Below are 23,088 nucleotides of genomic sequence, written 5' to 3' on the forward strand. Positions count from 1 at the left end.
GACAGGGACACTTGGGCAGCTTAGCTGGGCTTGCCACCACCCACATCACTCGCCCTTCTATGAACTTGGAGGGACAGGAGGGTGGGAAATGGCTAAAGGCCATGGCCAGGCCCACACACCCCCGAGTCCCCAGACCAGCACTGGGCACGGCGTGGGCAGGCCACAGAGCTCTAGGAAAGCCCCGAGCTGAGGCGCATTTCCCTGTCTCTGGGAACCAAGTTTGTCCTCAGGAGAAATCAGGCAGTGGTCGCTCTGTCTCCTCCTGGCCAGCCTGGCCCGGAGCTCTCTGTGGCTTGGCTAAGCCCCCTTCAAGGGCATCTAAAGGGAGCACCCTCCTGACTGCCAAGGTCGGGGGGCGGGGCCACGGGGCCATCCCTGCCCGGCACAGCTTGGCCCCGTCATCTCCATGGAATGTCACCTGTGGGGCCAAACAGGCTGAGCAATTGACTGTCCTCCAGGGAGATGCTTCTCGGGAGCCCCCACCCTGAGCCTCACCCCACCCCGCCCCACCCTGCCCCTGTCTGGACCCACTTGGAGAAGTGGGGCGATAACCCCTGGGGCCCATGTCAGCTTCCCTCAGTGCCCGGCCCAGCCTGGGCACAGCACATGGATGGGGCAGGACGCTGCCCACTCGTTCTGGCCACCCCGCCCTCCTGCCCACTGAGAGCGCTGGCTCCTTCTCAGGGCCTCTGTGGGAGGAGGGAGCGGGGCCAGGCCTGCCCACGGAGTCCACCTTCTGCTCTAGCTGGAGGAGAGTCCTGCAGGGATCCTGGCTGGGGAAGGTGCAGGGGGCCTGGGAGACCGCCTCTCCCAGGCAGTGACACCCTCACCCTTCAGTCCTCCCCCCCCACCCTCCCCTGCAGAGGGTGGCAGCCCCAGGCTCTTTGCATAATCCTGTGGCTTCGCTGTCTTCACCCAGCACCAGCGGACAGGGAAGGGCAGAGAAGGCCGCCATGGCGACACTCCTCTCCCATCTGCAGCAGCGCCCTCCCCTCTTGCGCCAGGCCATCAAGATAAGGCGTCGCAGAGTCAAAGATCTGCAGGATCCTCTGCCCCAAACGGCCCCGGAGGTAGGAGTGACCTCACCGGCGAGAGAGCCAGCCTGGGGGAGCACTGCGGTCTCGGTGTGGGTGCCCTGCTGTCTGGCCCCACCTCTGAAAGGCTGAGACTGAGGACCAGGGACCCTCCCTGCCTGCCCCTCCCTGGGCAGAGCCTCGTGGGCCACAGAGCAGGGGCTGCCAGGTGTCCTCTGGGCCACTGTGGAGAGGCCCTGCGGTCTGAGCCTCTCTGAACCCCTCCTCTGGTGGGCCTGACTCCCCATCCCCTGCTCCTCCAGCTCCAGAGGCACCAGCTCTGTTAGGTGGGGGCATCCCGGGTATGGGGTGAGCTGTTCAGGGAGCAGCAGACCCCGAGGCCGGGGTGGCACCCCCCTCACCTCCGCTGCTGAGCCTCACTTCCGCAGCTGGGTGAGGAGCAGCCGCCACCGATAAAAGCTGTTTCCTCTGGGGAAGGGAGGGAGGTAGGGTGTGGGTGTGGAGGCCTCGCGCTACTGGGCGCCCATGGACCTCAGCCACAGCAGGCCAGGGGACGGACCCCCAGGAAGCCTGCTGGGGGAACAGGTGCGGGCGTCGGTGGGGCTGGAGGCCAGGGTGCTGGGGCCCCATGCCCTTGGCCTGGTTCAGGCCTCGGAGGAGCCTTTCCTGCCCAACCTGAGGCTGCTCTGGGCCTCCCCGGACACTGTGCATTTCCACCTTGCTCTGTAGATCCAGCCTCCGTCCCACCACTTCTCCCCGGAGCAGGTAAGAGTCGAGTGTTGGGGTGCAGAGAGGTGGGAGGGTGCTGTGCACTCTCCTGCTGGCTGACGCCGATGGCAGCAGTTTGTGGTAGGGAGGGGACTCCTGGGTCTCAGCCCCCTCCACTGCACAAGCCGCCCCTTGTCCTGCCCTTGGCGTGAGGTGTTGGTACCAGGGGTGGCTGATGGGGTTCCCAAGGTGACCCTGTGTGTCTCAGCGGGCCCTGCTCTATGAGGAAGCGCTCTACACGGTCCTGCACCGCCTGGGTCAGCCTGAGCCCAACCATGTGACGGAGGCCTCTGAGCTGCTGCGATACCTGCAGGAGGTGAGCCCACCCCCCCACCCCCCTCCTGCAGCCGCCCCCTCCCGTGGCCCCAGCCACCCACCTGCCTGCCTCCCCACCAGGCCTTCCACGTGGAGCCGGAGGAGCACCAGCAGGCGCTGCATCGGGTCAGGGAGCTCGAGGTAACCCGGGGGCCGGGGCCACTCTGGGCAAGGAGGGGCCTGGGAAGTCCACCCCGCCTCAGGGACTCAGGCCACCCCTCCTGTCTGTCCAGAAGCCAACATTTTGTCTGAAGGCAACAGTGAAACAGGCCAAGGGCATTCTAGGCAAAGATGTCAGTGGTGAGCGTGGGGCGGGGTTCCCGGGGGGCTTCTTCCTGGCTCCTTCCTCTGCCATCACAGCCTGGCCCCAGGACTCTTGACGGGAGCACCCACCTCCCAGAAGCCCTGCGGTGCTGCCCACCCCCATGCTGCTGGTCCCCTTCTCTCTCCCCAGGAGGAGGCTCAGCCCTGGAGGGGGTGATGAGGGCCTCTCCCCTGGACCCAGCCAACTCCCTGGCTGCCTCGTCTTCTCCACTCCTCCCCAGGGTTCAGCGACCCCTACTGCCTGCTGGGCATTGAGCAGGGGGTGGGTGCACCAGGGGGCAGCCCCGGGTCCCGGCGGCGGCAGAAGGCTGTGGTGAAGCACACCATCCCCGAGGAGCAGACCCACCGCACGCAGGTCGTCACGCAGACGCTCAACCCTGTCTGGGATGAGACCTTCATCCTGTAGGTGGCCCCGCCCCAGCCCCCACTCTGTCTGGGTCTCCTCTGGGTGGCAGCGTCTCCCCCAGGCACTGAGATGAGTAGGTCTTCCTGGCTCAGGGGAGGGGATTTGACCTTGGGCAAAGACTGGAGGAGGAGCCCATCTCGAGGCACGGTAGATGGATAGTAGGTCAGATGGGCCAGAACAACATGAATGCCACGAGTGCTGGGGGCAAGGAGGGTCTCGGGCCCTTGTGGGTGAGTCTGGGGGGTGCCTGAACCCATACCTTAAAGGAGGCGGGACCGGGTGCGGTGGCTCACGCCTGTAATCCCAGCACTTTGGGAGGCTGAGGTGGGCAGATCACTTAAGGCCAGGAGTTTGAGACCAGCCTGACCAACATGGCAAAACCCCCTCTCTACTAAAAATACAAAAAAATTAGCTGGGGCCAGACACAGTGGCTCACGCCTGTAATCCCAGCACTTTGGGAGGCCGAGGCAGGTGGATCACCTGAGGTCAGGAGTTCAAGACCAGCCTGGCCAACATGGTGAAACCCCACTTCTCCTAAAAATACAAAAATTAGCTGGGCATGGTGGCTCATCCCTGTAATCCCAGCTGCTCAGGAGGCTGAGGCAGGAGAATCATTTGAACCTGGGAGGTGGAGGTTGCAGTGAGCCGAGATTGCGCCACTGCACTCTAGCTTGGGTGACAGAGCCAGACTCCATCTCAAAAAAAAAAGAGGCAGGGATGCGGCTGAGAGGCGAGGAGTTTGGCAGGATAGGCGACAACTCTGCGACTCCATGGCTCTGGGCTGGGGTCACTTACGGCTTTGTCTGGGGGCATCCACCCTCCAGGGCCGTCAACCATGCCCTTTTCTCCGTACAGGGAGTTTGAGGACATCACCAATTCGAGCTTTCATCTGGACATGTGGTGAGTGACCTGGCCTGCTCCTAGGGATGGGAAGAGAAAGGATGTGGGGTGAAGAGGCAGCGCCTCCTCCGGGAAGAGGTCAGAAGCTCTCTCTCTGCTTCCTTCTCCAACCTGTCCCACCAGGGACCTGGACACCGTGGAGTCTGTCCGACAGAAGCTTGGGGAGCTCACGGATCTGCATGGGCTTCGCAGGTGGGTGTTGCAGGGCTCACAGGGAAGCAGTGGGGGTCCTTCTGCCCCCCATCCCCTGACATGCACACCGAGTGCTGGGGTGCAGGCGCCTTTGGGGTCCAGGTTGCTGCGGCGGGGGGTAGATTCCAGCCTGATCCCTTCCAATGCTTGCGACATCTCCCTCACGGGAGCCTGCCTGATGCAGGATCTTTAAGGAGGCCCGGAAGGACAAAGGCCAGGACGACTTTCTGGGGAACGTGGTTCTGAGGCTGCAGGTGAGGAGGATGGGGAAAGGGGTCCAGGAGCGAGGCAGAGGGAGGGGGGTTAGGAGGGGCTCTGGGGAGAGGCTCCTCATCAGCACCAAGCTGAGCCTGGGGTCCGCCTCCCATTGCCTCTGCTGCCCCTGACTCTGTGAGGTTCTGACACTCACGGGCCGGGCATCCCCGCCTGCCAGGACCTGCGCTGCCGAGAGGACCAGTGGTACCCCCTGGAACCCCGCACTGAGACCTACCCAGACCGAGGCCAGTGCCACCTCCAGTTCCAGCTCATCCATAAGCGGGTAGGTGGAGTCCTGGGCCAGTGACTGTGCCCAGCTCCTGCGGTGGTCTGGCTGGGTTGGGGGGTGGCTGCCGCCGGTGTGGGCCCTGACTTCTCACAGAGGCCTCATTGCAGAGAGCCACCTCGGCCAGCCGCTCGCAGCCCAGCTACACAGTGCACCTCCACCTCCTGCAGCAGCTTGTGTCCCATGAGGTCACCCAGCACCAGGTACTGCCCTCCCGGAGCTGGGCACAGCCAGGGCTGCCCTTCGGGTCCTGACACTCCTCCATCTGCTCCCTCAGGCAGGCAGCACCTCCTGGGACGGGTCGCTGAGTCCCCAGGCTGCCACCGTCCTCTTTCTCCATGCCACACAGAAGGACCTGTCTGACTTCCACCAGTCCATGGCGTGAGTGCACAGCCCTGGGCAGAACCCCTGAGCCACCAGACCCCCCACCACCCGCCCTCCTGCAAGCTGAGAGCCCAAAGTGTAATTCTCAGCAGAGTTCCCTTTGGCCCAAAATGTGTGTTTTTTTTGAATCAGTTACCAACTTTAAAAAGTCTAGAGATTCGGCTGATGCGGTGGCTCACTCCTGGAATCCCAGGACTTTGGGAGACTGAGGCAGGAGGATCACTTGATCCCGAGAGTTCGAGGCTACAGTGAGCTATGATCACGCCAACACACTCCTGCCTGGACCACGGAGTGAGACCTCATTTCTAAAAAAAATTAGAAAAAACTATCTGGAGATTTCACGTACTGTTCAGATCTCCAGCGTCTCATGAAACATAAGTGCTGGAACTGCAGGGCCAGAAGTTTGCTGCTATTTTTTTTTTTTTTAGACAGAGTTTCTCTTTTTGCCCAAGCTGGATTGCAATGGCATGATCTTGGCTCACCGCAACCTCTGCCTTCTGGGTTCAAGTGATTCTCCTGTCTCAGCCTCCCTGGTAGCTGAGATTACAGGCATGTGCCATCACACCTGGCTAATTTTGTATTTTTAGTAGAGATAGGGTTTCTCCATGTTAGTCAGGCTGGTCTTGAACTCCTGACCTCAGGTGATCCACCCTCCTCAGCCTCCCAAAGTGCTGGGATTATAGACATGAGCCACCATACCCCGCCATTTTGCTGCTTTTTTGAGTGGCCAGAGCAGAGTGATGTGTCTGCTTCTGCGCATCACGGCTACCACTGGGCCCACTTCAGTCGCTTTCATCTCCTGAGTCCTTCTGGGCATTCGAGTTTGGACCCTGTCCCTAAGCCCAGCCCTGTTTCCCAGCGTCATAGCTTTCAACTCAGCAAACCTATGCCCAACATGAGATCTATGTTGAGGGCCAGTCACGTCAGGTCCTAGGAATGCCGGGGAAGGCACAGGGTCACAGCCATTCCAGTGCAGGTGAGAAGGGCAGAGATGGGCACAGCCTGCCCGGTGCAGTGGCTCGAACCTGGAATCCCGGCACTTTGGGAGGCCGAGGCAGGCGGATCACTTGAAGTCAGGAATTTGAGACCAGCCTGGCCAACATGCTGAAACCCCATCTCTACAAAAGATACAAAAATTAGCCAGGAGTGGTGGCACACATCTGTCATCCCAGCTATTCAGGAGGGTGAGGCACGAGAATGTCTTAAACCTGGCAGGTTTAAGACTGCCACATGTGTGTGAAGGCTCAAGTCCTTAGATCCAATTTTTCTTTTCTTTCGTTTTTTTTTTTTGAGCCGGAGTTTCCCTCTTGTCACCCAGGCTGGAGTGCAGTGGCCTGATCTTGGCTTACTGCAACCTCCGCCTCCTGGGTTGAAACTATTCTCCAGCCTCAGCCTCCCAAGTAGCTGGGACTACCACCATGCCCACATAAATTTTGTATTTTCAGTAGAGACAGGGTTTCACCATGTTGGCCAGGCTGGTCTCAAACTCCTGACCTCAGGTGATCTGCCTGCGTTGGCCTCCCAAAGTGCTGGGATTACAGGTATGAGCCACCATACCCGGCCGATCCAATTTTTCAAAAACAGCAAGAAATCCTGAAGTTTTAAAATCACAAAGATCTCAGTCTGGGCAATTTGAAAAGCATCAGTGACAACAAACAAACAAACAAACAAAAATCCTGGCTGCGCGCAGCAGCTCTCACCTGCAATCCCAGCACTTTGGGAAGCCGAGGCAGGTGGGTCACCTGAGGTCAGGAGTTCAAAACCAGCCTGGCCAACATGATGAAACCCTGTCTCTACTAAAAATGCAAAATTTAGCTGGGCATGGTGGTGCATGCCTGTAGTCCCAGCAACTTGGGAGATGGAGGCTGGAGAATCACTTCAACCCAGGAGGGGAGGTTGCAGTGAGCCAAGATCGCATCACTTCACTCCAGCCTGGGTGGCAGAGCAAGACTCCATCTAAAAAATCCTGCATATCACATTGAGCCACTAGTTTTCAATCTGTGCTGATGGATGGGGCTCCACCAGGTGCCCTGGAGGAGGGAGGTGATTCCCTCCACCTGAGGCTTTGTGAACAGGCGAAGGTAACTCCCTCCTCCCCGCCCAGCAGAGGGTTTCCTGTCCCTGCAGGCAGTGGCTGGCCTACAGCCGCCTCTACCAGAGCCTGGAGTTCCCCAGCAGCTGCCTCCTGCACCCCATCACCAGCATCGAGTACCAGTGGATCCAGGGCCGGCTCAAGGCAGAACAGGTGGGCGTGCAGTGGGCAAGGGGTGCTGGGCGGGCAGGCAGGGCCCAGGGAAGGGGAAGGGGAGCAGCAGAGGTTGTCCAGGCCCCTAAAGCCTCTCCTGGCTCTGCAGGAGGAGGAGCTGGCTGCCTCATTCAGCTCCCTGCTAGCCTACGGCCTCTCCCTCATCCGGAGGTTCCGCTCCGTCTTCCCCCTCTCTGTCTCGGACTCCCCAGCCCGGCTGCAGTCTCTCCTCAGGTCAGTGGCTCCTCTCCCGTTCCTCGGTGGGGTCGGGGTGAGGGAGCAGCAGGGGTGCTGGGGGGTGGGAGGAGTGAGTATGGCGCAGCAGGCACTTTGGACTCGCTCCTTCTGCCTTGCAGGGTCCTGGTACAGATGTGCAAGATGAAGGCCTTCGGAGAGCTATGCCCCAACACCGCCCCGTTGCCCCAGCTGGTGACTGAGGCCCTGCAGGTGTGGCACTCACGCTGGGGACAGGGGAGACACGTGCTGGGGCTGGCAATCCCTCCCTGCTCACGGCCTCTTTGTCGACAGACTGGCACCACTGAATGGTTCCACCTGAAGCAGCAGCACCATCAGCCCATGATGCAGGTGAGGGTGCTGGGCAGGGAGGGTGGGGGGTGGTGCCTGCCTCTGGCACCCCTGCTTAACCCACCTCTGTCCCTGAAGGGCATGCTGGAGGCAGGCAAGGCCTTGCTAGGCCTGGTACAGGACATCATTGGCGACCTGCACCAGTGCCAGCGCACGTGGGACAAGATTTTCCACAAGTGAGCAGACAGCCAGGTCGGGAGGTAGCGGGGCATTGGCTCAGAGCTGGAACCACAGGGACTCTGGTGTGTGCCACTGGGTAACACCTGATGCCTTTCCTCCAGCACCCTCAAGATCCACCTCTTCCCCATGGCTTTCCGGGAGCTGCAGTGGCTGGTGAGTCCCTCGCCCCTGTCTCCAGGCTATGCCCTCCACGACAGAGCTGTGTGCCCCACCCTCCACACCTTTCTTTTGCAGGTGGCCAAGCGGGTGCAGGACCACACCACAGCTGTGGGCGATGCAGTGTCCCCAGAGATGGGCGAGAGTCTGTTTCAGCTCTACATCAGCCTCAAGGAGCTCTGCCAGCTGCGCCCAAGCTCCTCAGAGAGGTGGCAGCAGGCCAATTGCCGGCTGCTTTGAGGGGACAGGGGAGGGGAGGGTGGATGAGGCCCCGGGGTCCATGCTGGCCCTAGCCTTACTAACACCGAGTCCCGGCACTCCCCAGGGATGGAGTCATGGCCCTGGAGAGTTTCCACCGCTGGTTCCAGCCAGCCATCCCTTCCTGGCTGCAGAAGACATACAGCGTGGCCCTGGCACGGGTGCAGCGCGCTGTGCAGATGGATGAGGTGGGGGCGGGGCCCTGGTTTGGGGGTGAGGCTTGGGCTCTGCCTGGACCTCCAAAGCATAGTAAAAGCTGGTAACATGCTCTGAATGTCCCTTTTGGGTGCACCTGAGGCCACTTGTGTGCAAAACGCTGCCTCTGGATATCCTTGGGGCTAACTGTGCCTTCCCTTTGCCTGATCTCCTGCAGCCGGGGTGGGGGGGTCTGAGCGGAAACTTGCTTGTCTCTTGTGAAGCTCCCTGCCCAGCTCTGTGCCTGGTGGTGGTAGCTTCTCTGAATGAAGGAAGGAGGGAGGGAAGGGGGTGGATTTGGCAGTGTCCTGAGTCCTCCTTTCTAAGCGCACCCCTGCCCCCAGCTGGTGCCCCTGGGTGAACTGACCAAGCACAGCACATCTGCGGTGGATCTGTCCACCTGCTTCGCCCAGATCAGCCACACTGCCCGGCAGCTGGACTGGCCGGACCCAGAGGAGGCCTTCATGATCACTGTCAAGTTTGTGGAGGTGCGGCATCTTCCATGTGCCCTTCCCCCTCTTTCTAGAACAGCCACACCACCACCCACGGTTTCTCCCAAGCTCTCACCCAAGCAGCCTCCCAAGGCCTGAGTCCTCAATCCCCCAAGTCGCTGACTTTCCCATGCCCTCTCCCACCTGCCCTTCCTGGGTGCGCCACCCATGGATCAGTTCCCTCTGTCCAACCCCACCCTAGGACACCTGTCGCCTGGCCCTGGTATACTGCAGCCTTATAAAGGCCCGGGCCCGCGAACTCTCTTCAGGCCAGAAGGACCAAGCCCAGGCAGCCAACATGGTAAGGCCAGCGCTGGGGCTAGGAGTCTGGCTGGGTGTGGGGACCAGCCCGGGCGCCGTTCAGGAAGCTCTGCATCCCTGTTCCAGCTGTGCGTGGTGGTGAATGACATGGAGCAGCTGCGGCTGGTGATTGGCAAGCTGCCTGCCCAGCTGGCGTGGGAGGCCCTGGAGCAGCGGGTAGGGGCCGTGCTGGAGCAGGGGCAGCTGCAGAACACGCTGCATGCCCAGCTGCAGAGCGCGCTGGCTGGGCTGGGCCATGAGATCCGCACTGGCGTCCACACCCTGGCCGAGCAGGTATCTTGTCCGACCGCAGTCACCCCGTCCTGTCTTCAGCCTGCCTGGCTCCAGCAGGAACTGGGCCAGCATCCAGCCCCAACCCCTTCCTGCATCTAAACTCAGGCTATAAGGAACGCTCCCATCCCCAACTCATGCCCTAATCTTCCTCCTTCTACTGTTTTGTGTCTTCAGTTGGAGGTGGGCATCGCCAAGCATATCCAGAAACTCGTGGGCGTCAGGGAGTCTGTCCTGCCAGAGGATGTAAGTGGCCCTTCTGCCTGCTGGCCTTCGCCGCCCTGCCAGCTCTGTGGATCTGGGGTCATTGAAAGCCTGGGTGTTAGAGATAAGTCCCCCAGATCAGACAAGGCATGTTCTCTCCCTGGGCCTCAGTTTCCCCCGGGATGCTCACAGGAATGGTTTGGGTCACTCCACAGTCTGTCCCAGCATGGACAGTCAATGTGGGGCTGCAGCTGGGGAGGGCTTAGGCTTTGCAGCCAAACAGGCCTGAGTGCACATCCTCCTCAGCTGCCTGCTAGCTTGGCTGTCCTGTTAATACAAGCCAGCTGACCTTGGGTGGGGCTACATCATGACGGACACCTGCGATTGATGAGGGGAGGGTATTCATTCAATCATCAACTATTTATCAGGTACCCACTTTGTCTTATGCATTGATTTAAGCATTGGGGATAGGTCAGCGAACAATATGACAAAAATACCTGCTTTCCTGGAGCTTACATTATAGTAGCAGAGGTAGAAGAAGACCTACTCAGTGAGCATCCGTAACTAGTGATAGTTACAGCTGTAACTCCAGTTATGCACAGATGCGTGCGCACACATATCGTGTGCTAGATCATAAGTGCTACGGAGAACAGTAAAACGGAGAAGCGGGTGGGAGGTGGCAGAGGGTTGCATTTTTAGATGATGACCAGGGAAGGCAGTGGCCGCTGAGTCAAGACCTACAGGAAGCAAGGGGAAGAGCATTCCAGGCGGAGGGAACAGCAAGGGCAGAGACCCTGAGGCAGGACCAGGCCTGGAAGCTTAAGGGCCGCAGAGGAGGCCAGTGTGGCTGGAACAGACTGAGCAACAGAGAGGGGAAGGCAGAGAGGTGGGCAGGGCCGGCATCTTACAGACGCTACAAACCGCTCTTACGGAAAGGCTCCCGGCCCCGCTTCCTCCCTCCAGGTCAGGGTTAGGGGATGGGGGTGGGGCCAAAATGGGCCAGAGCCGCACCTGCCCCTCCCCACCCAGGCCATTCTGCCCCTGATGAAGTTCCTGGAGGTGGAGCTTTGCTACATGAACACCAACTTGGTGCAAGAGAACTTCAGCAGGTGAGTAGCAGCCCCTGCCCCGGGTGTGCCCTCCACCTCCACCTCTCCTCCCACTCCCCTCCGTCCCGGGGCCTCAGCATCCGTTCTGAGTGGGGGAGGTGAAGCCCTTTGGTGACCCCCCCTTAGCAGGTGCAACAGGCTCTGCTCATGCTCGCCACAGGGACAGGGAGCTCGCCACTTCACAGGCCTCCCTGTTGTCTGCTGCCTGGCTCTGAGGGCTTTGAGTTCTTCCCTAGGCTGAGCCAAAATCTGCCTGTCCTTTCTCCTTTCGTCCCAGGCCTGACTGTTCCTATGCGCCGCTAAGGTTACAGGTGGTCCCCGCCCATGGTGCAGGGAGAACCTGTAGTTAGGGTGTCTCGTAGCAGGGACCCAGCACAGGGGCTCAGACTCCAGCTTCATCATTGCTTAGCAGGCCTGGGGGAGCTCCTGGTGCAGATTAGAATAGTTCTGGCTTCTGTGAGGATGAAATGGGTCATGTGAAGTGCTGAGCACAGTGTCTGTACAAAGGAAGTGGTCAGTGACTGTTAGCTGTAGTGATGATGACGATGACGGTGCCCCGCCTCCCTGTGGAATCTGGGCCCTGAGGAGGCTCCCCGACCTCCTAGAGTTCTGTTCCACCCCAACAAATACAGCCAGGGCCCCTTGGAGTCTGGCCGTCTTTATTTCTTACACTGCGTATATATTTTTTTTATTACTTATTTATTTTTTTTGAGATGAAATCTTGCCCTGTTGCCCAGGCTGGAGTGCAATGGCATGATCTCAGCTCACTGAAACCTCTGCCTCCTGGGTTCAAGCGATTCTCCTGCCTCAGCCTCCCGAGTAGCTGGAATTGCAGGCTCGAGCTACCATGCCCAGATAATTTTTTGTATCTTTAGTAGAGACGGGGTTCTGACATGGAACTCCTGACCTCATGATCTGCCCGCCTTGGCCTCCCAAAGTATTGAGATTACAGGCATGAGCCACCGTGCCTGGCCTAATTTTTTATTTTTATTTTTTAAATTTTTTTTCTGTGTTTTTTTTCCCCCCCTGTGATATTTCAGAATATTTTTTTACTTTCTTGAGACGGAATCTCACCCTGTCACCCAGACTGGGGTGCAGTGGTGGGATCTCAGCTCACTGCGACCTCCGTCTCCTGGCTTCAAGCAATTCTCCTGCCTCGGCCTCCGAAGCAGCTGGGATTACAGGTGCCCACCATCATGCTCGGCTAATTTTTTTCTACTTTTAGTAGAAACGGGGTTTCACCATGTTGGCCAGGCTGGTCTTGAATTCCTGACCTCATGATCCGCCCGCCTCGGCCTCCCAAACTGCTGGGATTATAGGCGTGAGCCACCGCACCCAGCCTAATTTTTTATTTTTTTGAGACGGAGTCAGAGTCTCGCTCTGTCACCCAGGCTGGAGTGTAGTGACGCGATCTCAGCTTGTCTCCCCAGTTCAAGTGATTCTCCTGCCTCAGCCTCCTGAGTAGCTAGGACTATAGGCACCCACCACCACGCCTGGCTAATTTTTGTATTTTTAGTAGAGATAGGACTGATCCCACCTGCCCTGGCCAACCCCATGTTGGCCAGGCTGGTCTTGAACTCCTGGCCTTGTGATCTGCCCACCTCAACCTCCAAAAGTGCTGGGATTACAGACGTGAGCCACCACCTGTAATATTTTATTTTTTTCACCTTTAAGCTCTGTTGGACTTGATCTTAGACCAGATTTTTCCACGTAAACCAGAGTTAAACCTCCACCAAGAGGGAAGTTCTGCTCAGTGCTGTCTCACGAGCCTTTAGATCACCACCAGGCACGGTAGCTCACGCCTGTAATCCCAGCACTTTGGGAAGCCGAGTTGAGCGAATCACTTGGGCTCAGGGGTTCAAGACCAGCCTGGGCAACATGGCAAAATCCAGTCTCTTCAAAAATACAAAAATTAGCCAGGCATGGTGGCATTCACCTGTAGTCCCAGTTACCTGGGAGGCTGACGAGGATCACTTGAACCCAGAAGGTAGAAGCTGCAGTGAGCTGTGATGGTATCCCTGCACTCAGCCTGGGTGACAGAGGGAGACCCTATCTGAAAACAAATTTTTGAAAGAACAGTGCCTGGTACATTATGGGCACTTAAATGTGTTGCACAAGTTGATTAACTACTTTTTTGGGTGGGATGGAGTCTTGTGCTCCTGACCTCAAGTGATCAGCCCACCTTGGCCTACCAAAGTGCTGGGATTATAGGTGTGAGCCACTGTGCCTGGCCATGCTCCCTTTTTTAAGACAGGGTCTCACTCTTGTTACTCAGGCTTGTTACTCAGGAGTGCAGTGGTGTGATCTCGGCTCACTACAGCCTCATCTTCCTGGGGTCAAGCGATCCCTCCCACCTCAGCCTGTTGAGTAGCTGGGACTACAGGTGCATGCCATTATGCCTGGCTAATTTTTGTATTTTTAGTAGAGATGGGGTTTTGCCATGTTATCCAAGCTGGTCTCAAAATCTTGGCTCAGATGATCCACCTGCCTCCTGAGTACCTGGGATGACAGGTGCATGCCATTAAGCTTGGCTAATTTTTTTTTTTTTTTTTTGAGACGGAGTCTCGCTCTGTCGCCAGGCTGGAGTGCAGTGGCACAGTCTTGGCTCACTGCAACCTCCGCCTCCCAGGTTCAAGCAATTCTTCTGCCTCAGCCTCCTGAGTAGCTGGGACCACAGGCGCGTGCCACCACGCCCGGCTAATTTTTGTATTTTTAGTAGAGACGGGGTTTCATCATGTTGGCCAGGATGGTCTCGATCTCTTGACCTCGTGATCCACCCACCTCGGCCTCCCAAAGTGCTGAGATTACAGGCATGAGCCACCGCGTCCGTCAGTTTTTGTATTTTTAGTAGAGGTGGGGTTTTGCCATGTTATCCAGGCTGGTCTCAAACTCCTGGACTCAAACCATCCACCTGCCTCAGCCTACTGAAGTGCTGGGATTATAGGTGTGAGCTACCTTGCCCAGCCATGAACCTGTCTTTTTTTTTTTTTTTTTTTGAGACTCGCCCAAGTTGGAGTGCAGTGGTGCAATCTTGGCTCACTGCAACCTCCGCCTCCCGGGTTCAAGCAATTCTTGTGCCTCAGCCTCCTGAGTAGCTGGGATTACACACACATGCCACCATGCCAGCTAATTTTTGTATTTTTAGTAGAGATGGGGTTTCACCATGTTGGCCAGACTGGTCTTGAACTCCTGACCTCATGATCCGCCTGCCTCAGCCTCCCGAAGTGCTGGAATTACAGGCATGAGCCACCATGCCCGGCCTGTCTTAAATCATGGTTCTGTCACTGGGGGCCTGGCCTCCTCCCTGTCTCCAGCCTTGTTTGTGGGTTCTATTAGCCTGCTGGGAAGGGCTCTTCACTGAGGTTGAGAGTTGTGTTGGATAAGACTGACCCCACCTGCCCCTGGCTCGTCCTCCTGTACCTGCCCTCTCCCCAGCCCCACCTGGGGCAGCAAGCAGAGGGGGAGGGTGGAGGTGGGGTTGGGTCCCTGAGGCCTCCCCTGTCTGAATAGCATCTTTGCTTCCTCCTCTGCTGCCACCCTGCCGTGCTGTGTTGGCATCCCTCTGGCCCCGAATCCTTCTGGCCCTGCCCTGCCCCAGCCTCCTGACCCTGCTCTGGACCCACACACTCACAGTGCTGGAGGAGGTGGCCGCCTCCCAGCGCAGCTCGTCCCTGGCCTCCAACAGGCTGAAGATTGCCCTGCAGGTAACAGAACTGGTCACAGCAAGGATAACCCTGGTGGGAGGGTGCCTGGAGTCACCTCTGATGTCTCTCCCAGAACCTGGAGATCTGCTTCCATGCCGAGGGCTGTGGCCTGCCACCCGAGGCCCTGCACACAGCAACTTTCCAGGTAGGGGCTTTCGGTGAGCTTCCCTGTAGGAGGTCGGGGGAACCTGCCTTTCAGCACTCACCTGTGTCCAAGGCCAGCTACCTAATTTATGGGGCCCAGTACAAAATGAAAAGCTGTGCCCCTTATTCAAAAGTTCTTACAAATTTTAGAACACTGATGACAGAACCTGAAGCCAAGCCTGGGTCCTCCTGAGCACAGGGACCCTGTGTGCCTGCACGGTGGGGTTGGAGGGGAGGGTGGCCGGGGAAGCCAGTCAGTCCTGTCTGTGCCTCTGTCCTGCTGTCTGCCTGGCCTGAGGGTGGCCCCTGCCTGCGGTCCCATGACCCACTACTTTCCATTTCAAATGGACGTCTTACCCTTGACCGTGAGCTCCTGGAGGGCAGGCCCGGGCTGTGGTTGCATGCGCACTCCAGGTGGCTTCTCAGCTGTATGTGTTCCCAGGCTCTGCAGAGGGACCTGGAGCTGCAGGCAGCCTCCAGCCGGGAGCTCATCCAGAGGTACTTCTGCGGCCGAATCCAGCAGCAGGTGAGGCCTCTCTCCCTTGCACTGTGCCCTATGCAGGTCCTGGAGCACCTTGCCCCTACTGTGTCCCCGCTCACCCTGCCTGTGCTCCCCACCCCAGGCAGAAACCATCTCTGAGGAGCTGGGGGCTGTGACAGTCAAGGCCTCCTACCGCACCTCTGAGCAGAAGCTGCGTGTGGAGCTGCTCAGCGCCTCCAGCCTGCTGCCCCTGGACTCCAACGGTGAGCGGAGGCTGCCCTTTGGCCACTCCCCAAAGAGGAGTGGTTCCCTGCCCCCCCCACCCCGTCTCAGCATCCCTGGGGACTCTGCTCACCCTGCAGGAGCTCTAGGTGCATTTCCTCCAGTTACCAGGAGGGGTCAGTGCTGCTGAGTGGGGTATAGCTGTGGGGGTGGGGTAGCTGGAAAACCCTCAGCTGATGCACTCTCCCTGGCCACTTGCCAGGCTCCAGTGACCCCTTTGTCCAGCTGACCTTGGAGCCCAGGCATGAGTTCCCTGAGCTGGCCGCCCGGGAGACCCAGAAGCACAAGAAGGACCTTCACCCACTGTTTGATGAGACCTTTGAATTGTGAGTGGGTCCCCCTTCTTCTCCCAGTGCCTTCCCCTGCTGGGCTCCCTCAGGCCTGCTCCTCCTGGCTGGGGCCAAGGGGCTCCCCTGAGATGGCCTCATCTGGGCCCAAGGGATGGGGCACCTGGACAAAAGTTTGCAGCTAGACACAGTGGCTCACGCCTGTCATCCCAGCACTTTGTCATCCCACCAACCTGGCCGATATGGTGAAACGCCGCCTCTACTAAAAATGCAAAATTAGCCCAGTGTGATGGTGGCGCATGCCTGTAATCCCAGCTACTTGGGGTGCTGAGGCAGGAGAATCATTCAACCCAGAAGGTAAAGGCTGCAGTGAGCCAAGATGGTGCCACTGCACTCCAGCCTGGGCGACAGAGTGAGACTCCATCTCCAAAAAAAAAGGGCTGGGCACAGTGGCTCACGCCTGTAAACCCAGCACTTTTGGAGGCCAAGGCAGGTGGATCACGAGGTCAGGAGTTCGAGACACCCTGGCTAACATGGTGAAACCCTGTCTCTACTAAAAATACAAAAAATTAGCCAGGCATGGTGGCACACCCCTGTAGTCTCAGTTACTCTAAGACTGAGGCAGGAGAATCACTTGAACCCGGGAGGCAGAGGCTGCAGTGAGCTGAGATCGTGCCACTACACTCCAGCCTGGGCAACAGAGCAAGAACCCATCTCAAAAAAAGAGTTTGCTTCCCCTGAGGGCAGGGGTAGACTCCCACATGTTGAACTTAGGGACTTTTAGGGAAGGGTCCTGTCCCTGAGGTTCTCAGTAATCTGCTCCCAGTTCCTCAAGACAGGTGGGCAAGGGACACAGGACCCCTGGTTTAAAGCACCACCCACAGTTAGAGCAGACATCATACCATATGGCCGAGAGGCGCCAGGCTGAGAGCTGACTTTGCACTCCTAACCCTGGCTGGTTCTCAACACCAAGTGGGTGATCCCATGTGTTGGGGCTGGGGGTGGCCGTGCTGGAGCTGGCAGCAGAGCCCTGACTCTCCCCGCAGCCTGGTGCCTGCTGAGCCGTGCCGCAAGCCTGGGGCGTGCCTCCTGCTCACCGTGCTGGACTACGACACGCTGGGAGCCGACGACCTGGAAGGGGAGGCCTTCCTGCCGCTGTGTGAGGTGCACGGGCTGAGTGGCTCCGAAGAGCCTGGTGAGGTGCCTCAGACCCGCCTGCCCCTCACGTACCCCGTACCCAACGGTAGGCCTGAGCCCAGGGAAGGGTGGTACAAGGACAGGGAGCCTGTAAAGCTCAGGCAGGGGCCCCGGAGAAGCAATGCCAGGGTTGGAGAACAGCCTCTCTGGAGATGGGAGCTAGTGGGACAGCCATGGCCCATCTCTTGGTCTAATCAAAAGCCTAGTGAACTTTAAGTGCAACGTGACTCTCCCTAGTGGGGGAAGTCACCAAGATGTTTACCTGGGGAGAAGGGCCTGGATCTCACTCAGTGGCGTCACAACCCTGCAGAGCATTTCTGATACCAGAAACGGTCTGGTGCTTATGCACATATTATGAGCAAGTGCTAAGCACTTTACACATGTCAGCCAATGAAGCAGATATTATTAGCATTATTAGCACTCTTTTATAGATGAGTAAACTGAGGCATGAAGAGGTTAACTTGCTAGCTTTAGGTTCTCATATAAAAAGGTAATATAGCCAGACCAGGGACACGCCTATAGGCTCACGCCTATAATCCCAGCACTCTGGAGGCAGAGGTTAGGAGTTCAAGACCAGACCGGACAACATAGTGAAACCCTGTCTCTACTAAAAATACAAAAAAATTAGCCAGGCAGTCCCAGCTACTCAGGAGGCTGAGGCAGGGAATCGCTTGAACCCCGGAGGCAGAGAATGCAGTGAGCCGAGATTGTGCCACTGCACTCCAGCCTGGTGACAGAGTGAGACTGTCTCAAAGAAAAAAGTAATAGCCAAACCTTAGCAAGTCTCAGCCGTGGCTGTCAGGCCACCTCCTGAGCTGGGCTGGTGCGGGTTTGTCACTGGTTTCCTTCCAGGTTGTCGGGGTGGGGGGGATGGGGCAGTGTTGTGTGCTCGCCCCCACCCTTCCCTGCCACCACCAGGCACTGCCTCTCCCCTGGCATCTGACCCCCAAACCCCTCTCTCCGCAGGGGACCCAATCCTGCAGCTGCTGGAGGGCCGGAAGGGTGATCGAGAGGCCCAGGTCTTTGTGAGGCTGCGGCGGCAGCGGGCCAAGCAGGCCTCCCAGCATGCCCTGCGGCCTGCACCGTAGCTGTGGAGGTTTGCAGTGGGGCCAGGTACCTGGTGGGGACCTGCAAGGGCTCTCCTGAAAGGTCTGAGGCTTCCCTGCCGCAGCACAGCCCTCCAGCCTAGCCTAACACTTAAGGAGCCCCAGTATGCAGACCTCCTCCCTACCTCCCACAGTGATGGGGGCTCAGCAGAGATATCTCTACTTCCGCCTCCCTGCCTCCAGCCCTGGCTGCAATTTCTCTGCCACCTCCCAGCACCAGAGGAAGCAAACCCTGCCCCTGCCCACCTCTCGGAAAAGCTGCTCTGGTGGGCAGGGGATCGGGCCATCCATCTCCTGGCCTTCCTGTTCCAGCCGTTGGGGTGGGGGCCAGGTTCACTGGGAGCAGGGCTGCAGGCACAGAGCCTCCTGGGGAAGGGACAGGGGACCCTGCCAAAGATGAGGCTCCAGCTGCCCTGGGGGGAAGGTGGTGACCATTACTAGAGGGAGCCTGGGTCTTCTCCCCAGGGGCTGCCAGCACCCAGGCCAGGAAGCCTGGAGCCAAGAACCTTCTGGCTCTGAGGGAGCGAGAGCTGGCAGGTGGCAGGGGGTGGCACAGACAGACGGAAGCAGAAAGGAGGTTGGCCACTGTGTCTGCTGCACTCGCCTCCTCCCCAGACAGCACCTGCCACCTAGAAACTTTCTTAGCAAAAATAATAAAAACCAATCCATTGTCCTCTTAGAAAACGTACCTTTGGCCTACAGTGGGGCCCAGAATTCGACGAGCCAGGCCAGTTGGTTTCCTCCCCGGCCCTCAGGGGACCTTGAGCTACCCCCACCCTGGGGCAGCTAGAAAGCAGGGAGGTGGGTGTAGGAGTAACTGAGGCAGAGGCAGGGTTGGGGTGATTTTTGGCTGTGGGGTTTGAACAAATGGCTTCACCAGAAATACCAGGTCCTGTGGCCACACCCAGGATAGGGACCTGTTCCTCAGGGGAGCACAGTCATCAGGGACCTCCCAGGGGTGCAGGTGGAGGCTGAGGAGCTGCTCTTGAGACAGTAGGGCATACAGGAGCTGGGGTCCCTACCCTGCCTGGGGGGTGTCAGAGCCTGAGGCCTGGTCATCACATCATCCTAGCTGTGTGACCCTGGTTCCACGCCTGAACCTCCGAGTCTGCACAAGATGCTGAGAGGTGAGGTTAACCGAGATGACCTCCAAGGCCCCTTGTAGCTGTAAACCTGAGACCATGCAGGAGATCCCACCGGGGTGTTTTCTCACCAAAACCGGGGCAGGGTGGGGCAAAGGAGGCAGGAGGCAAGATGGCTTCTAGGCTCTACCAGCAAATGATCCCGATGGGAAGGCACTGGGCTTGTTGCTTTTGTGATGGAGTCTCACTTTGTTGCCCAGACTGGAGTGCAATGACATAATCTCAGCTCACTGGCACCTCTGCCTCCCAGGTTCAAAGGATCCTCCTGCCTCAGTCTCCTGAGTAGCTGGGACTACAGGTATATGCCACCACACCTGGCTAATTTTTGTATTTCTTCTTTTTAGTAGAGAAGGGGTTTCACCATGCTGGCCAGGCTGGTCTCACTAATAGCTGACCTCAAGTGATCTACCCACCTCAGCCTCTGTTTTTATTTTTGAGATGGGGCCTCACTGTCACCCAAGCTGGAGGCAGTTGTGCAATCATGGCTCAATGCAACCTCGACCTCCTGGGCTCAAGTGATTCTCCCACCTCAGCTTCCCTAGTAGCTGGGACCACAGGTGTGCACCACTGTGCCCAGTTGGGAAGACACTGTTCCTCTGAGAAACAATTAGGGGTCCTATTGCTTTTTGGAAAACATCAACAGGGAAGCCAGTCAGTCACCACTAACCACACACAACCCTAAAGAGTCCTACGGCCTGGGAGGCCTCGGTGTCCAAGGCTAAGGGTTCCTGTGTCATCAACCCCGGCAGGCCTAGGTTGGAGAGCACTTGAGCTGTCTTGAGGCCTGATGGGTCCAGGGAGCCCCCAGGCCTCTCCAGCTGCCTTACCATACCTCAGGGATGTGGGCACCAGCTATTGCCATGACTGAGGCAGGGCTCCTGGCCCACCTCATAGTTCAGAGGCCCTCTTTTGGGGCCCACTCCCTCTCACCCCATGTAAACAAGCTACCACTGTAAGTTCATATTTTATTTCCAATAGGTTTGGAGCTTTGTTGATTTTTGCATTTTTGTAAAAAAGGAAAAAGTTTTCACTTAATTCATTGAAAGCCCTTTCGTGCTGAGCCCAAGGGGGAGCCTGGGCCAGGACCAGATCCTCTCAGCCCTGTTGCTCCTATCCCAGACACCCGGTGCTGGGGGCGCGGCCACTACCCTCCGCCCGCTCTGCCCTCCCGCCCCTGCTGCATCTCTTTCTGTACAGAACAATTTTTAAAATGGAAGCTAAGACACAATATACACTGGACAGGCACACACATACACACACACACACACACGCACACAGGCGTCCGCCCAGAATAGGGCGGGACACCAGCTGCACTCAGAGAGCACCAAGGAATGCATACGGAGCCCCTCCGGGGAGGATGGCAGGGCCTAAGCCCCCTTGGTCCTCAGTCCACACTCCTCCCCACCAATTGCCCTGCTAGCTGCCAGAGGGGGGAGGGGGCAGGGATAGCTGGGGGCTGCTGGGGTTGGGGGGTCATAGAATCAGTGCCAGCCTGGTAGGTGACCCTGGGGCCAGGGAGGCTCTTGTGGGGAGTCCAGGGGGAGAGGACTGAAGGTAGACCCCAGGCCTCAGGAACCTGAGGGCTGGAACTCCTGGGCCTTGCCCCTCAAGGGGCTTCAAGGGCCCAGGTGTCAGGAGTGGGGCTGGCCCCGCAGCACTAGCCTCCAGCCCTTCTTGTTCTCCCTCGGACTCAATACACATTTGGGAAACCTAGGAGCTACGCCAGCTGAGACCCCCGGCATACCCCCTCGGGCCTCCCTGAGGCCCTCACAGCTGGGCACCAGGCCTGCCCTGGGGGACCCACATCTTCCACACTCCACCCTTACCCTGGCAAGGAGGGAGGGGGTGCAGGGCCTGCCCTGAGGGCTTCTCCCTCCCCTGAGTGCCTTCCAGTCCCACCCTTGCCTGCTCAGGCCTCAGGAAGAAGTTAAAAATAGTTAGTTCCTACATTAAAAAAGAGACAGAAACAGATTCTCTGCCAAAAGGCCAGTGGGAGAAGGGATGTTGTCTGTGCAGTGGGAAGGGCAGGGAGTGGGTAGGGGAGGACTGCAAAATAGTTTCTTCTTTTAAAAAGTGCTTGGTAAGTCTTTTAAAGTGTGTGTCTATATCTATGTACAGATATACACACAGACACTGTCCACGCCACCACGCATACCTGCACACATACGGAAATGTATACATATACATAATCATATACATATACATACATACATACACACATATATATATATACTTGTATATATATATATACTTTAAAAAGTCCTAGATGAGAAGATCTGAGCCAGGCTGGGGGCCAGGCCTGCAGGGTCACGACTGGAGGGCGTGGGCCCGGCCAGGCTGGCAGATGGGGCACTCGCTGCCCTCGGCGCAGAGCTCACACAGCGCAGCATGTTGGCACGGCAGCACCGCCCGCTTCTGTTCCTGACACTTAAGGCATTTCACTGACTGCATGTGGAATACGGCCTGTGGGGAAAGGGGCACTGTGGTTACCAGCCATGGGTCTAGCCCCAAGTTGAGCAAGGAGTTCCCTTGATCCTCACTTCAGCCCTCTTGGGATGGGGAAACTGAGGCACCATGCTCAACAGTGTGCTCCCAGAACCCTACTGGCAGGTGAGAGAGCAGGCTGAGTCCACCTCTGCATGGGGCATGGCCAGGCTCCGACAACGCCCATCCCTCACAGAGGCTTTGCCCAGACTCATTTGATCTTGTAATCCCCAAATGGGGAAAATGAGGCCCAGAAAGGGCTGGGACATGCCCAGGGCCACACCTGGGGGCCTGGCTGCCAGAGAACAAAGGAAAGACAGCTCTTCCCACCATGCCATGCTGGCCCTGGGACCCAGCAGGAGATCTGGGAGGCAGGGCAGCCCTGGGGTCCTGGGCCTCTCCGGAAGGTCTGCTGCTCCATGGAGGGTGTACAAGATGACTTACTTGGGGCCCAGGCATTTGAGCGCAGCTTGGTCAGGGCCGCCCTCAGGGGTGCTGGCACTGGTGCCCCTCATCCCTAGCCTTCTCACCTTCCCCGCTGCACTCTCCTTACCCACTCCCAGCAGGCCGCCGTTTTGAGTGCTGGCCCAGTGCTGGACAGAGGCCCTCAGGAGGGTGGCCATCCCTGGAGCAGCCTGGACCAGGTCAGAGTCCAAGGGCTGGCTGAGGCCACTGTACACCCCACCCAGGGTTCCCCAACCTGGCTGACCTTGTCCACTTGCTCCAGGTGGGCCCGCAGCTGCTTCTGGAGGGAGTAGAGGGTGGAGAGTGAGAGTGCCTCCAGGTCGGAGAAGGCGGGCAGGGCCTGGGGCTCGGGCCCTGTGTGTAGCCGCTCCAGCTCCTCCTGGAGCTTCTTCACCTGCACCTCCAGGGCGTCCCTCTGTTCCCGGGCCAGCTCACACTCGGCACCTGCCGCGCTGGCCCGCTCACCAGCCTCCTCCGCCTCCTTCTTCCAGGCGTCACAAGCCTGTGGGCCCAGCATACAGTCTCATCACAATGGCCCTGCCTAACCCCTGTCCCCAGAGGGCTGGGCCTAGCACAGCAGGGGGAACAGGCTAGAGCTGGGATCCAGGCAAGCACCCAGAGAGTAGCCGGCTGCAGGTGGACAGGGGGCCCATTTCAGAGCCCAGAACCTTGGACTTGGAACCCTGGAGAGGCAAGGCTACTGGGAAGAGGCAGGTGGTCCTGGGACCAGACTATAAGCAGCTCACAGAGGGAATTCGAAGCCTGCAGTGAGAGTAACCACCCAGAGTCCTGACGGGCAAGGCAAGTCCTCCCAGCAGGGAAAGCGAGTGAACAAAACTGAGTTTCTGCTCTCCCCCACCCCACGCCCGCTCTGTGAAGGAAGGTCTTGGGCTGGATGCCCTCAGGCATTGGGGAAAG

At 58.3% G+C, this 23,088-nt stretch overlaps 2 protein-coding genes across 4 annotated transcripts in view; one reads left to right on the forward strand and one right to left on the reverse strand.

The window, feature by feature from the left end:
* The first annotated feature begins 814 nt into the window (after positions 1 to 814).
* Positions 815 to 18,752, forward strand: UNC13D (unc-13 homolog D). 3 transcript variants are annotated; one of them, XM_021670906.2, is made up of 32 exons: positions 818 to 1,070; positions 1,764 to 1,799; positions 2,011 to 2,118; positions 2,199 to 2,258; positions 2,351 to 2,417; positions 2,663 to 2,843; positions 3,703 to 3,747; positions 3,871 to 3,939; positions 4,124 to 4,193; positions 4,373 to 4,477; positions 4,591 to 4,683; positions 4,758 to 4,861; positions 6,992 to 7,109; positions 7,219 to 7,343; positions 7,466 to 7,556; positions 7,638 to 7,694; positions 7,773 to 7,870; positions 7,976 to 8,027; positions 8,109 to 8,239; positions 8,356 to 8,476; positions 8,828 to 8,971; positions 9,177 to 9,275; positions 9,362 to 9,568; positions 9,743 to 9,811; positions 10,799 to 10,878; positions 14,477 to 14,582; positions 14,656 to 14,727; positions 15,169 to 15,252; positions 15,350 to 15,470; positions 15,692 to 15,815; positions 16,823 to 17,019; positions 17,940 to 18,752. In XM_021670906.2, exons 1-32 carry the CDS (start codon positions 954 to 956, stop codon positions 18,059 to 18,061), a joined length of 3,273 nt encoding a protein of 1,090 aa, XP_021526581.2. In that variant the 5' UTR covers positions 818 to 953; the 3' UTR covers positions 18,062 to 18,752. The 3 variants fall into 3 exon arrangements, with proteins under 3 accessions (XP_064225514.1, XP_021526581.2, XP_064225513.1); XM_064369443.1 differs by lacking the exon at positions 818 to 1,070 and adding an exon at positions 1,484 to 1,619 and having other exon boundaries at positions 17,940 to 18,174; XM_064369444.1 differs by lacking the exons at positions 14,477 to 14,582; positions 15,692 to 15,815; positions 16,823 to 17,019; positions 17,940 to 18,752 and having other exon boundaries at positions 815 to 1,070; positions 15,350 to 15,467.
* A 1,420-nt stretch (positions 18,753 to 20,172) lies between these two features.
* The window catches only part of UNK (unk zinc finger), a 39,269-nt gene continuing 36,353 nt past the window's right edge, over positions 20,173 to 23,088 (reverse strand). The window contains exons 15-16 of the mRNA XM_012453695.2: positions 22,415 to 22,672; positions 20,173 to 21,684 (exon numbers count right to left, since the gene is read on the reverse strand). Coding sequence (XP_012309118.1) covers positions 21,529 to 21,684; positions 22,415 to 22,672 — 414 coding nt within the window. The 3' untranslated portion in view covers positions 20,173 to 21,528. The remainder of the gene's footprint in view (positions 21,685 to 22,414; positions 22,673 to 23,088) is intronic.

This window comes from Aotus nancymaae, unplaced genomic scaffold (assembly GCF_030222135.1).
Source record: "Aotus nancymaae isolate 86718 unplaced genomic scaffold, 86718_ANA_hifiasm-v0.15.2.pri h1tg000089l, whole genome shotgun sequence".
Classification (NCBI taxonomy): Eukaryota; Metazoa; Chordata; class Mammalia; order Primates; family Aotidae; genus Aotus; species Aotus nancymaae.

Bases quoted from the DNA above. Each gene is read 5' to 3' on its own strand.
- UNC13D (XM_021670906.2), top strand. From the start codon at position 954: ATGGCGACACTCCTCTCCCATCTGCAGCAGCGCCCTCCCCTCTTGCGC. The intron at 4,478-4,590 runs GTAGGTGGAGTC...GCCTCATTGCAG, and splicing joins TCCAGCTCATCCATAAGCGG to AGAGCCACCTCGGCCAGCCG. The intron at 7,557-7,637 runs GTGTGGCACTCA...CTTTGTCGACAG, and splicing joins TGGTGACTGAGGCCCTGCAG to ACTGGCACCACTGAATGGTT.